Source organism: Cnephaeus nilssonii, assembly GCF_951640355.1.
Source record: "Cnephaeus nilssonii genome assembly, chromosome: 2".
In the NCBI taxonomy this organism is placed as follows: Eukaryota; Metazoa; Chordata; class Mammalia; order Chiroptera; family Vespertilionidae; genus Cnephaeus; species Cnephaeus nilssonii.
The window spans coordinates 61,984,427-61,997,750 of NC_137073.1; the positions used below are offsets into that span (position 1 = coordinate 61,984,427).

Genomic DNA, 13,324 nt, shown 5'->3' on the forward strand with positions numbered 1-13,324 from the left:
TCATTTGCGTGAAATACCGAGAGCAGTTTCTACTTCTGACTGGAACAGCTCCCAGCTACACGGTTCACTCAGGGCAGCCCTCCGCCCACCGGCTTGCTCTCCAGCACATGCACCTACTGTGAGTCTCTTCATTGCACTTTCACTTCCTGCTAGTTTTCTTTGTTTGGTGCTCTTATTTATCACTGTATCCCCAGAGCCTAGAAGGGTGTCTGATATGTAGTTGACATTCAATAAATATTTATTGAATAAATGAATAAAAAGAATAGACTTAGATTTAGCTCCACAGACTACAGCTCAAATGGGTAGATGATGCAAATGGAATGAATGATAATCAGGCTTCTAAATGCAAACTCCAGGAAAAAGAAAAGGAAAATAAGAAACATTAGGGGGGAAAACGTTACCCTTTGAGAAGAAAGGCAATTAGTGGGGAGAAGGAAACATTTATTTAATATCTACTAATGTGCCAGTTGCTTTATATGCATGGCTTCATTCTGTTCCCACATCAACACTATCAGGTAGAGATGATCTCCATCTTACTGATGGGGATACTGAGTAGCTAAGAGGTTAAGTAACTTATACAAGATCACACAGCTGTAAATGTACAACGGGTTTCAAGACCACAACATCCATCTGCCTGATTAGGACCAGCCCAGGCAAGTACAACACAGCCTCAATCCATGCCCATCCTTTTATTTTACAAATGCAGACATTTAAATGCAGAGGTATAACTACAATTTCTGAAACACTTACTGTGTCCTCTTAAACTGATGGCCATCCCAGTGAAATAACTTGAGATTTTTTTTCAAATTGCTTCCCAAGGTTTTCTTGCCCTTTCCCACTGCTTCCTTCCCCTCCCAAAACACATTGAAAGGCAGATCATAATCCATACAACAAAGTAAAGAACAATGTTGCTGTGAGCTGGATGAACTGGGCCTTGGGCAATTTCTTCCAGGTTGACCTCAGAAGCCTGTTTTAGTGTTATTTAGTCTGCAGTATGGGAGGTGTTGGGGACATCCCTCCCCCCGGCCCCCACCATGTATCAGCAGCATCCCATAGAGCAGGAAGTTGTTCAAGTCTGTGCTCCATGTGGCATCAACAGAGAAAGATGGCGTAGTCCCCTCCAAATTCGCCAGGTCCTTTATTTGTACCAGCAGCATCTGTTTTGTCAGTTTTCATTGATGAGCCCTATTGCTTTCTTAAGGAAGACAACTGAGTTCTCAATCATGACTCAGTTGTTTTCAGACCTTGACTTTTCTACATTGTGCCAAGGTCTGAAAACGGTAAAATATGTTATATTATGCAGTTCATAGGGTCACTGAGGGGGAAAAGCCCCAAACAGTAGAGCAAATCATTTTTTCCTAATGCTGGCTTCCCTTGTTGGGTTGTTCAAGTCAGGCCATTAACATGGCTTTGCCCTGATCTGTTCTTAAGAGTTTTCTCTATCCCCAAACATCTTGCTCTCAGAACACCGAAAACTTCCAGCAAACAAACAAATCATGGAAATTAAATAGCAATAAAACTGTTGTTGGCTTCATATAAAAAATATTATCCAGTATTTAAATGGCGATTATTTCCAGAAACTTGGCAACTGTAACCATACAAATGATGAAATTGATTCCAGTCACAGTCCATATTTGTTTGGAAAGGAAATACCAGTAGTGTTTGAAAAATGGATTATTAAAGACCTTGGTTTTCTGAAGGTGGCTCATATGTTCTATTTGCTAACACAGCATCTTGTTGGGGGAAAAGAAATAAGTGCAGCTTTTCCCTACCCCAGATTATTTTCACTACAGATCTTTAGAGCAGGAAATAAAAAACAGCTAATGGTTCATGGGGCATGTGGAATTAGTTTAAGCAAAGCTGCGCCCTGATCCTGCTGACCGCCTCCTCTTTCCTGTGCTGTTTTGTCTATGCCGGCCTTAGAATATGTCAACAAATCTCTTTTAAGCTCAGATGGGAAGAAAGGATGGTGATTCTCCCTCTTTCTGTAAGGGAATAATTTGCAACAGATGTGCTTTTTTAGAAAGGTACAAGTTTGTCTTGTAAAATATTTGTAAAGAAAAATAGCCTCCGGATTTCACAAAGTAATCCTGACTTGGTTTTGGAGATGTCACAAAGAGCATTGTTTTTATAATACTAATATGATTCTTTTCTCACAGAATTTGATTATAACTCAAGATTAGTTTTTGGGAAGAGCCAAGTTTAAATATCTAAAACAATATAATGAGGAAATACCATATGTGACTTGATGGCTTTTTGACAGTGACCTGAAAGGAGATGTTGGTGAAAGTCCCAGAAACTCTTTTTAATTGGTAACAAGATCTTAACTTCTCCAAACCTCAGTATCCTTATCTATACAGTGGGGGAGCCACCTGCCCCTGCAATCCAAGTGGTAAGATAAATGAAAAAATGCTTTATAAACCATAAAAAGTCCTATACAAAGGTAAATGGGTAAATGATTGTTTTCATAACAAATCTATTCAAGAAAAAAACCTTTGAGGGTTCCACACTTCATGTGTATACCCTTTTGCACTTATAATAAAACTAGAGGCCCGGTGCACGAAATTCATGCACGGGTGCGATACCTAGGCCTGGTCGGCAATCGAAGCGCAAGTGTCTGGCGTGGAAGGGCAGGTCCCAGCTGACCTCTGGGCCCTGGGCAGCACCTGGGCCCCCGGGCCCCCCATGTGCCCCCTTCCGCCTGAGTCACGGCACCCGAGTCCCCATGCAGATAGGCAGTGAGCGCAGCCAATACTGTGGGCCAGGGCGCAGCATGGGCCTCTGGGCCACCCAGCAGTGCTGCAGGGAAGCCAGGCAGGCATCGCACTCTCTCCCAGCCGACCTCACAGACCTGCGTGAACCCACAGGGAGCCTGACTGGTCCCAGTGGCTGTGGCCCAGCTTACCTGGAAGAGGCCGCATGGGTGCGGGGCGGGCTCCTAGTGGGCGCCCAGCACCTGAGCACAGGGGCTTCCCTAGCATGTGAGCCCTGGCGTCCCGGGGGAGGGTAGCAGGGGGAGTGAGGGCGAGCTTGGCAGACACCCGCATTCTCAGTGCCTCTATCCCCAATCACCCATGCCCCAGGTAGCCAGCGAGAGGTCAGATGATCAGGGCCTGCTGGCCACTGGTCACTGTCTGTGGGGCGATCAGACACCCTCTCTCACCTGCTTTGGCCTGGCGCTTCCCGCTCACCAGCTCCACCATCCTGCCGTGGTCTCACTCTTGTTGGGGCCCATCAGGGCTGGCAGCACTTCCACTGCTGCCCGCTGCCAGCGCCCTGTCCCGCGCCGCCCCCTGGTGGTCAGCACGTGTCATAATGAGCAGTTGAACTCCTGATCGAGGGGACAATTTGCATATTGGGCTTTTATTATATAGGATGAATATCTTTTGAAATTAAAATCTGCACTGGTAAGTAGATTAGCAACAAAGCTTATGCTGTTTGAAATTAAGTAAGTTCTGGCCCTGATTCAGCCATGAGGCTTGTTGAAGGACAAATCACTGGTTCTAAAGGGAAGTTTTACCTGCACAGGCACATTTCAAAACCCTATGATAAAAAGGTGTGTGCCTTATGTGAATGAATATGACTAGCATTGGCCTAAGAAGAATACATAACTTTCAGCAGGGAATACTATAAACTGAGAAACTTTATGCTCAATCCCCCCCAAATAATTATTAAGAGTATTACAAATGTCCCCTTCCCATAACTCCCTCCACCTGGTTCCTGCCTGCCCCAGGCTTTTACCACCCTATTGTCGGTGTTCATAGGTAATACATATATGCATATAAGATATTTGGTTAATCTCTTCCCACCCCACTACCTCCCCTTCCTTCTAAGATGTCAGTCTGTCCCGTATTTCCATGCCTCTGGTTCCGTTTATCAGTTTATTTTGTTCATTAGATTCCTTGTTCATTTATTTTGATTTTTAGATTTAATTATTGATAGATATGTATTTATTGCCATTTTATCGTTCATATATTTTATCTCTTCTTTTTCTCCTCCTCCTCCTCCTTCTTCTTCTTAAAGAATAACCTTCAACATTTCATGTAATACTGGTTTGGTGGTGATGAACTCCTTTAGCTTTTTCTTGTCTGTGAAGCTCTTTATCTGACCTTCAATTCTAAATGATAGTTTTGCTGGGTAGTGTAATGTTGATTGTAGGTTCTTGCTATTTATCACTTTGAATATATCTTGCCACTCCCTTCTGGCCTATAAAGTTTCTGTTGAAATATCAGCTAACAGTTGTATGGGTGCTCCCTTATAGGTAACTGCTTTTCTCTTGCTGCTTTTAAGATTCTTTGTCTTTAACCCTTGGCATTTTAATTATGATGTGTCTTGGTGTGGGCCTCTTTGTATTCCTCTTGTTTGGGACTCAGTGCTTCCTGGGCTTGTAAGTATATTTCTTTCACCAGGTAGGGGAAGTTTTCTGTCATTCTTCAAATAATGGTTTTCAGTATCTTGCTCGCTCTCTTCTTCTGGCACCCCCATCATGCAAATATAGGTATGCTTGTAGTCATCCCAGAGGCTCCTTATATATCTTCATATTTTTGGATTCTTTTTGCTCTTCTTATTGGGTGTTTTTTCCTTCCTCATATCCCAAATCATTGATTTGATTCTCAGAGTCCTCTACTCTACTGTTGAATCCAAGTCTCGATGTATTTTCTTCTTCTGTAATTATAGGACATCCATTCAGCCAGATTTCAGGCAGTTCTGGATGATGGTTGTTCTGTATTGTAGTTGTAATTTTGATATGATTGTGGGAGGTGGTGAGTACTGGCATTTATCTATGCTGCCATCTTGGTCTCTCTGCTCAATTTTCAAATCCGTCTCAGGTGAGAATAGATATGGCTGAAGGCATCAAAGAGGGAGCATAGACTGCGATAGAAGTTTGAGCTGAAATATTAGGCAACTGTTTCCTCATATGGGGAATGAAAATAATACCTATTATTGTAAGGACCATGTGACTGTTGGATCATGTAAAATAGCATGTATAAGATAATCCATGATCATATTAGATGACAAAGAAGTTATACAAACATAAAGTAATATTCCTGAGATATATCACAAATAAGAAGGGAGAAAATCCTGTCACCTTTTTAAGATTTAATAAAATTTAGCATTCAAAAGTTTTATAGTATTTCCTTTTTCATTCTTTGAATTGTTAATAACGTGTACTGAGTACTTCCTGTGTTCCAGACATTTATGGTAAATGCTATAAGTGGGTTAAATTTATTTAATTTTATAACCATTACAAACAAAGGTTCCATTATTACCCCCTTTTTACAGTTGAAAGTAAGTAAATTGCTCAAAAAAATCACATAGCTAAGAAAATAATGGAGGTGGGACTTGAACCATGCTTAGCAATAGAGCCAGTTAGTCAGAAACCTAGTCATTTTCTAAATAAGCTTATAGTCATCTAGAATAGAGCACTCACAGCCTTCTCTAAACTCTCAACTGCCCTCTCAGATCTGCATTTGAACTTTAACCACATTAAGACTCCTTTGTCACTCACTTATTTTCCTCTGGTTACTTGGGAACAGCACCCTCACAGCTTCTGTTTTGGCTTATCTCAAGGTTAGTCTAGAGCCAGGCTGCTCAGCCCTTTCACTTGGGAGTCCTTGTAAAAGCAGAGCGTCTCAAGGGACCAAACCTGACATGGGATAATCTATAAAGCCACTCACTGGAAAGTGTGCTTCCTGCCTGCTGGCAAGGAGATTAAGTCAAAGGTTTTGATATTGATAGATAGTTCTAATCTTTTAAGAGCTTTCAAGTACTAGCAGGACAGTTAAAAGAAGTTTTCTTAAATCGTTAGAAAGAGGGAGATTTGCCAGTCCCTTAGGACCTACAAGATGTGAGGGGCTTCAGTAGCAGGAAATTGGACTTCAGGGAACCCTCTCCCTGACCACAGGTATATCCCTGGATGCTATCTGTAAGGTTTATTTACATTTGCATTAAATGAAAATGAAATGTTGTATGGACAGCCTTTTACAAATAATTATTATTTTGGCTTAATTAGAAGGTAACAAGATTAGTTAGCAAGTTTTGTTTTTGCCTTGGGTTTGTCATTTTTGTTTCTGATCCAAGATATTTTTCCTTCCCTTCCTCCCACTCACCCCCAAGCCCTAGGTCTCCTCATCCTCCTTCTGTCTCTGGAAGTGTCTTTTCTGCAAGTCTTTCCCTGCCTTCTCCTTTCTCTTTTCCCTCAGTCTCTGCCACTCTTTTCTCTTTCTTCCCCTTCTATCTTCTTGCTCTTTCCTCCCTTTCTTTTCCCTTCCTTCTTTCTTTCCTGGCTTTCAGCATAACCCTGACAAGTGCCAGCTGCCATTTCCAAAGTTCCTATTGTTTACCCTGCCCAGCCTAGAGGACCCCTTTTTATTTTAAGTTACTCTTTATCACAAGACACTTTTTTTATAGGCCCACAGTAACAATATTATAGGAAAAACAGATTGTTTTAAAGTGTTAGATTTTACATAGGAAAATTCTTAATGAAACAACCAATTCCTGAAGAAATGTTATCCCCCACCCCCTGTCAAGAACAAAATTGTCGAGTCATGTTTCTCATGGCCTATTTCATGAACTGTTGAACAATCTATCACATTTGTTAAACACGCGTCTCCTCATCACTGGCCCCATGGTTGTAGCCTCTGTATGGAATGAATATGGCTGGTGCCAAATAAGGTTGTTTTTGTTATTTCTGGACTTCAATTCTGCTGCAGAAAATCACAATCTCATCATGTCAGAAAGGAAGAGAGTAGGGTTGTGGCTTGTAAGGACATCTTTAAAGTTATATGTAAAATGTATGACATTAAAATAATAGGCCAAGGCACAACTAAATGTGATTAAAAATTGCACTGTAGAAAGTGAGTTCTGAAAAGCATAGGGCTACCTTGCACAAAGGAAACAAAAAATTAAGACCAGGTCAATGCTCATTCTGCACAAAATATGTGCAGAGCCAGCAGAAGGGGGGAAAAAGATTTAATGTAACAAAGAATCTACCAAATCATTTTCTAAAATGGAATCTGCCAAGTTAACATTATGTCATCTGGGGCAACACTGAACATGTGTGAAAGGTGTCATATATTTGGGAATTCAAATATTTCCAAATTTTGTCTTTAATATATGCATAAAAATAATCTGAATTCTTTTAATAAGAAATTTTACCCATAACTTTAATACTACTACTGATATAATACTTATTATAATAAAGACAGTGTATTTGTACCCAGCATTGTACTGAGAGCTCTATATCTCTTATTTTAGTCGTCTTTATAACCCTGAAATGTAGATGTTTTTGAGAACTGTTTTATATTTTAAGAGGAAAAAAAAATAGTTTTAAGTAATGTCCATCTGCCCTCTTAACCTGAAATACGTCTCAGAATCCTTTAATGTCTCAATGGAGGGTCCCTGTTTTTAAGGTTAATACCAGGAGAAGAGCCAAGGCACCAAGTAACCTGGGGGGGACTTGATATAATAAGAACCAAGTAAGACGCTGAGATAAGGTTCAGTTAAGGTTCTCTGTGAGTTGCTAAGCTTCTGTGAGAAATTCGGTATTCTGGATTTCAGGCTGAAACATAATTTTCTGTATCTGGAAAAAAAAAGGAATAATGGCATAGAGAAAACATTTCATCACTTTGTGTGCCTTTATTCAATTTATAGCTTTTATCAAATATATTTTCCATGGGTTAGAAGTATAGATCTGAGAGGAAGTTTGTTTTGCAGGACATTTTCCTGAATGAACTAAGAAAGAAAGTTGTGCACCAAAACTATCTTTAGCATAGAAAATAAATCACATCAAACATATTCCAAATACAATTGCACACTTTCTGCTGTGCGAGGCTATATTTGCTCATAGAAGAGCTATAGTCAATAATAAACTATAACAGTTTCTCATAGCAAATATCAATCTTGTCACTTACCTTTTGCCAGAAGTTACCCACCAAGTAGACTTTAAAGGAAAAGCAAAATTATGATCAAGATTAGCTCTTTGGGGTGGCAAGTCTGAATGCCTCATCTAGGAAATAAGTAAGGTGAACATATGCCCTGGTTTGCTGGGACAGTTCCATGTTATGCTAGTTCTGATGTAAGATTTAACAATTGTCCCTGCCCCCCTTCCTCCCCGCCCCAAACCTTGCACTCTTAAGACAATCTCACCCTAGAAAGTGAAATAACAATTTTATAAGATTAATATTTCAAGTAAACTTTCTGTATACCTGCTGTGACTGATATAGCACAGGTGTTCATCTTCTATAATGTCAACAGGGCTGACAATGACCACTTTGGCAGGCCCTACGTAGCATTAATTACCATTGCGGGATGCATGAGGAGCCCACAATACACATCCCAACACCTATATTGTTGGCTTCTTGTTCCCATTTGGAACAGAATCAGTGAATGGGGGCGCTTGTCAATTGGACTGAGATCAATGAATAGGATTCTCCAAATATGTAAAACTCTCCTATTGATCCTTTAGGTCTTAGATTTTCCTAAATATCGCAAAGCCAGGAAGAAAATACTTCTTTGGAAAAATATAGTAACTATCTGTTGTGATATGTGATAGTAAAACAGATGACTGTTAAAGAATCATTGTATTTCAAGTTGCAGTTATGGATGTTTTATAGACTATTTAAAATATAATTTAAAAAATTATATAGAATCATTAGAAAAAGTTGTACAATATAAATCTCACATGTTCTCAGATTTATAGTTATAGCTCTTTTTTATGGGTAATTTTTTTTTTACATCTTCAAAAGAAACCTTAATAATGCTTTTTTTTTTTTTTTTAAACAACTAGTGTCACTACCAGGCCTCTGGATGATTAACTACCCTATGATATTTCTTTCATCCAAGCTGGTTTATAAAGGAAAGCAAAAACGACAATAAAAGAAATGTACCAATTTATTCTATACTAATAAAGTATTGAACATTAGTGAAAAAAGTATGAAATATTGGAATGCAACACAGAGCAATTCCATTACCCATTGCAGTTTTGGGTCATATACTGTATATAAAGAGTAATTACTTCATTGGTTGGAGACCACAGTGGAGGAATATAGAATTTGATGAAAGAGATTTTAAAATAAAAATTTTATCCCAAAGCATTTGCTTTTCAAAACTTAGCCAACATTACAACTATCTTATTTTGGGTTTGGGTGGCAGGGGTGAGGAGCTAGGGAGTGGGGTCAAAGTGCAGAAGAAAGAAAGAATGAACAAATTTAAAAAACTCTTTAGCCAGTAATTATACATCAGCACTTTAGATTTTAAAGTATATATGAAGTATAATCTTTGAGATGCCTTAAATAACACATCTTATTCATATGGATTTTTCTCTTTAAACAATATTTTGTGATTTCATATTAGTCTAATCAATTGTATGTATCATGTTAGTGATTTTTATTTTGTTATTATAAACAAAACTGCAGTATTTTTTCAGGTGTTAATTGAATATAGTGGAAATCCCATTCCTTGATGTCATACTTGTTGCTAATTTTTTTCCCCACTTAGCCTTTTAAATTTATGACTTTTGGCATAATGTTTTTAATTTTATGAAACTTTTGCTGTCAGTTATTTTCCTTGGTGATTTCATTTACTGCTTATATGCTTAGAGAGTTCTTTCTCATCCCTAGGTCAGTAAATAATTTACCTATATTTTCTTCTGTTTTTATAAGTCACCTAGTGTTTCACTTTTTAATTAACCTAGAATACATTGGGCTATCTATTTTAGGTGGATGCTAAGGTGGATTTTGAGCTATATCAAATAGATTTGAGGCTCTATTAAGGTAGGAATCAACATAATTTTCCCCAAATAGTTAACACAATTACCAATAACATAATACTTCCTTCTTTATGGTGGATTTTTTGTGCTTTAATCATACACCAGTCTCTCCTTCAGTGCTCATCTTTCATACTTTAAATACTTAAAGATATAGTACAATAAATGCCTTCTCATTATTTCTCTTATTTCAAAAATTTCTTGGTTATCCTCATTTATTCTTCTAAACAGATTTTGAATACACTTTATCATATTCTCCTCATTTCACTCCACTCCAGACACATTGGGATTTGCAAAAAATTGCATTAAACCTGTACATTCAACTGAAAAAAAGAACACATTCTTTTAATATTCACTGTCCTGATGCAGAACCACAGTACTTCTGTTTTCTTTATATAGTCTGCACATGTCTTAAGGTTATGCCTAAATATTTTATATGTTTTACTATTATGAAGGAAATATTTTTCAAGTCATAATTTCAAATAGGTAAGACATTTTTCTCAATGAGCTTTCTCTGTATAACCAACATGCTTCAATTTCAGCTTGATTTATTCTGTATGTAGAAAAGTATTTATAAGAGTACTTTACTTCATAGACATAAATGAACTTAGCCAGTACTTGAGAGAGGACACTGAAGGCCATGAAGATGATTAGAGCAGATTAACTTTGTAATTATGAAAGGAACTAAAAGGAGCCACTGGTTATCCATTTTATTCTAAAGTGTAAAATTGCGTAGGTGCAATTACACATTTATTTTTATTACTGAGGAGGGAAAAAAGACAAGAAATTGATTCACCCATGTCTGTAATGACAAGTAAAAGACGAATTGAAGATAGTGGGGACTCTGAGAGTACCTAATTTTTCCTTATACTTTGAGCCTAATGCACCTCATCTACCTCATTGTCTGACAGTCCATTGTGGCATAAGCAAGATGAATAATGTAGGCAATATCTCCCATGGGAATTAAATTAAAAACAAAGGCTCTAAGTAACTGGTATCTAAAGATCATGTTATAAAACTGGTCCCCATGTCCTCAGTCCCACTGGACCCTGTTGTCCCTGGAGGCTGCATATACACCTGTCAGTCACTTGCCCTTGGCTTTGAAGGTGGCAGGATGCCAGCCTCAGCCAAGTGTTCACAGTGCAAAGTGCTTCAGAGACTCCTCTGAAATGAAAGTCAGTATGTAAATGTGCAACATGACGACATTATTATTCTAGCTTCCTGGCGGCTTTCAGCAAGCACTGCCTGCCACATGAGGCCTCAAGTGTTCTGGCACAGTGTGCAAGCGTTCAAAAGAAGTTAAAGGAATGAAATTGGAGCTACATTTTCAGAGCTATTCAAGCTGGCATGGAGGAATGGAGTCATGGAATCAGGGTTGGATGGTCTCCACCAAACAGCCCAGGCGAGTGCCTGTGATGCCAGGCTACTAAGCAGAATTTTCAATCGTGAAAGGCCACCACTATTTCTTCCTCTGGGTCTAAAATTACAAAATGTACACACCTCCCCCAGGCTCACACCACTCTCTGGGTGCTTTCTGCTCAATCCCCAGCCACCCGTTCCCTGGAGCACACCAGTTTGCTTAAATACAGCATAAGTTTTAAAATGAAGAACTAAGTACAAAAAAGGGAAAAAAAGTTTAGTTAGAACCCCAATGTAGCATAAGCTACTGTATGAAGTCCATGGCTATTATTTTTAAGAGGGGGCCAGGCTTATTGTATATCTCATCTGTCTTCGGTACTATCCTAGAAAGTGTCCACTTAGTGGGTTTTAATTGACCTTGTCATTTAACCAATCAAAGGATATATGCACGCCTATGTTCATAGCAGCACAATTTACCATAGCTTAGCTAAGATTTGGAAACAGCCTAAGTGTGCCCATCAGCAGATGAGTGGATTAAAAACTGTGGTACATCTACACAATAGAATACTATGCTGCGGTAAAAAAGAAGGAATTCTTGACATTTGCAACAGCATGGATGGAACTGGAGAGCATTTTGCTAAGTGAAATAAGCCAGTCAGAGAAAGGTAAATATCACATGATCTCACTCATCTGTAGAATATAATGAACAACATAAACTGATGAACAAAAACTGATCCAGAGACAGAGAAACATCGATCAGACCGTTAACCTCAGAGGGAAGGCAGGGGAGGATGGGGGTGAGGGGGAAAGATCAACTAAAGGACTTGTTTGCATGCATATAAGCCTAACCAAAGGACACAGATACCAGGGAGGAGAGGGTATGAGTGGGGAGGGGGTGGATATATTATTTCAAAGAAGGGGGAGGGAGAAAGAGAAACATCAATGATGAGACAATCATTGATTGGTTGCCTCCTGGACTTCCCACAGTGGGGATCGAGCCTGCACCTGGGTATGTGCCCTGACTGGGAATCAACTATGACCTCCTGGTTCAAAGGTTGACGCTCATCCACTGAACCACACTGACTGGGCAACCTTGTCATTTTTGTTTGCAGTTTTCATTCCTGACAGGTCCTCTAATTTGTACCCAGCAGTCTCTGCTGATGAAATATCTGAAGCTAAAACCAAACTCAGGTGTGTGGGTGGTGGGGTCAAAAAACAAGGTCTACTAAGTAGTGAGTCACGGTGGGTCCAGGGTCAGTGCAGATCCTGGTTGTGGTCATTCTGAGACATGACCTCTCTTACACTCTTTATACCTTCTTTCCCCCTGGCTGACGTTTTTCTGTTCATCAGGGCACCAGCAACAGTCTGAGTGCCCTGCTTCACAGCTACCTTTATACTAGCACAGGTCCACAATACTGGCTACTCATCCTCCTTCCCCTCCCTTTACATCCTGAAATTCTCACGGGCTTCTTGTATGTAAGAGACATAGAGTTTAAGTTTAAAAATGTAAGACGGGAACAATGCAAAGAATTCAAGCACTGAAGAATACCATTACTCATACAGAACCTCTCTTTTTATTATATTTTAGGACAGTGAAAAGAAGGGGTTTATAAATAAAATCTATGCCATCCAGGAGGTATGCATCAGTGTCCAGAACATCCTAGATGAAGCGGCTTCCTTAGGCGAAAGGATAAAGAAGTAAGTGATGCTGACATGTGGACCCAGGCCTTCTGTGGAGACAAGAGTGTCCATTTGTTTCTCAAGAGGGTGAAATGCCAATTCGTTTTGGCAGGGGACACTCCTTCTGGGTGATCTATTACTCAGTTTCATCATTATTTACTTTGTTTCTGTCAGTCTTTGGTTTTATGAAAGTTCTGTCAATTTCCTTCCTGAAATTTAGAACATATTGGTTGGAAAGAAATCATGCTTGTAGCTTTGGAGAAATAACACTGTTCTAAATTTTAGCACATTTTCACAGTGAAAGACTTTGTTCTTAAACAATATCAATTCATGATAGAAAAAAATACACTAAGCAAAAATGAGGATTTCAGGTAAGGAAGAACACATTTTATTGTTGGCTGAGCTATATTTTCAAGTTAATCTAAATTTTTTTGTAAGTCATATTATATATAGCACCCTACCAAAATATACTTTCAAATTTGTGTATATATATATAGCTAAGATATTATAGATGAAATA

The 13,324-nt window shown here is 39.0% G+C and overlaps 1 protein-coding gene across 16 annotated transcripts in view; it reads left to right on the forward strand.

The window, feature by feature from the left end:
* MCTP1 (multiple C2 and transmembrane domain containing 1) overlaps positions 1 to 13,324 on the forward strand; it is a gene marked incomplete at both ends in the record, with an annotated part of 442,947 nt that overhangs the window by 419,755 nt on the left and 9,868 nt on the right. For all 16 annotated transcript variants that reach the window (XM_079799000.1, XM_079799009.1, XM_079799010.1 and 13 more), the window contains one exon: positions 12,714 to 12,823. In XM_079799000.1, the coding sequence (XP_079655126.1) occupies positions 12,714 to 12,823 (110 nt within the window). The remainder of the gene's footprint in view (positions 1 to 12,713; positions 12,824 to 13,324) is intronic.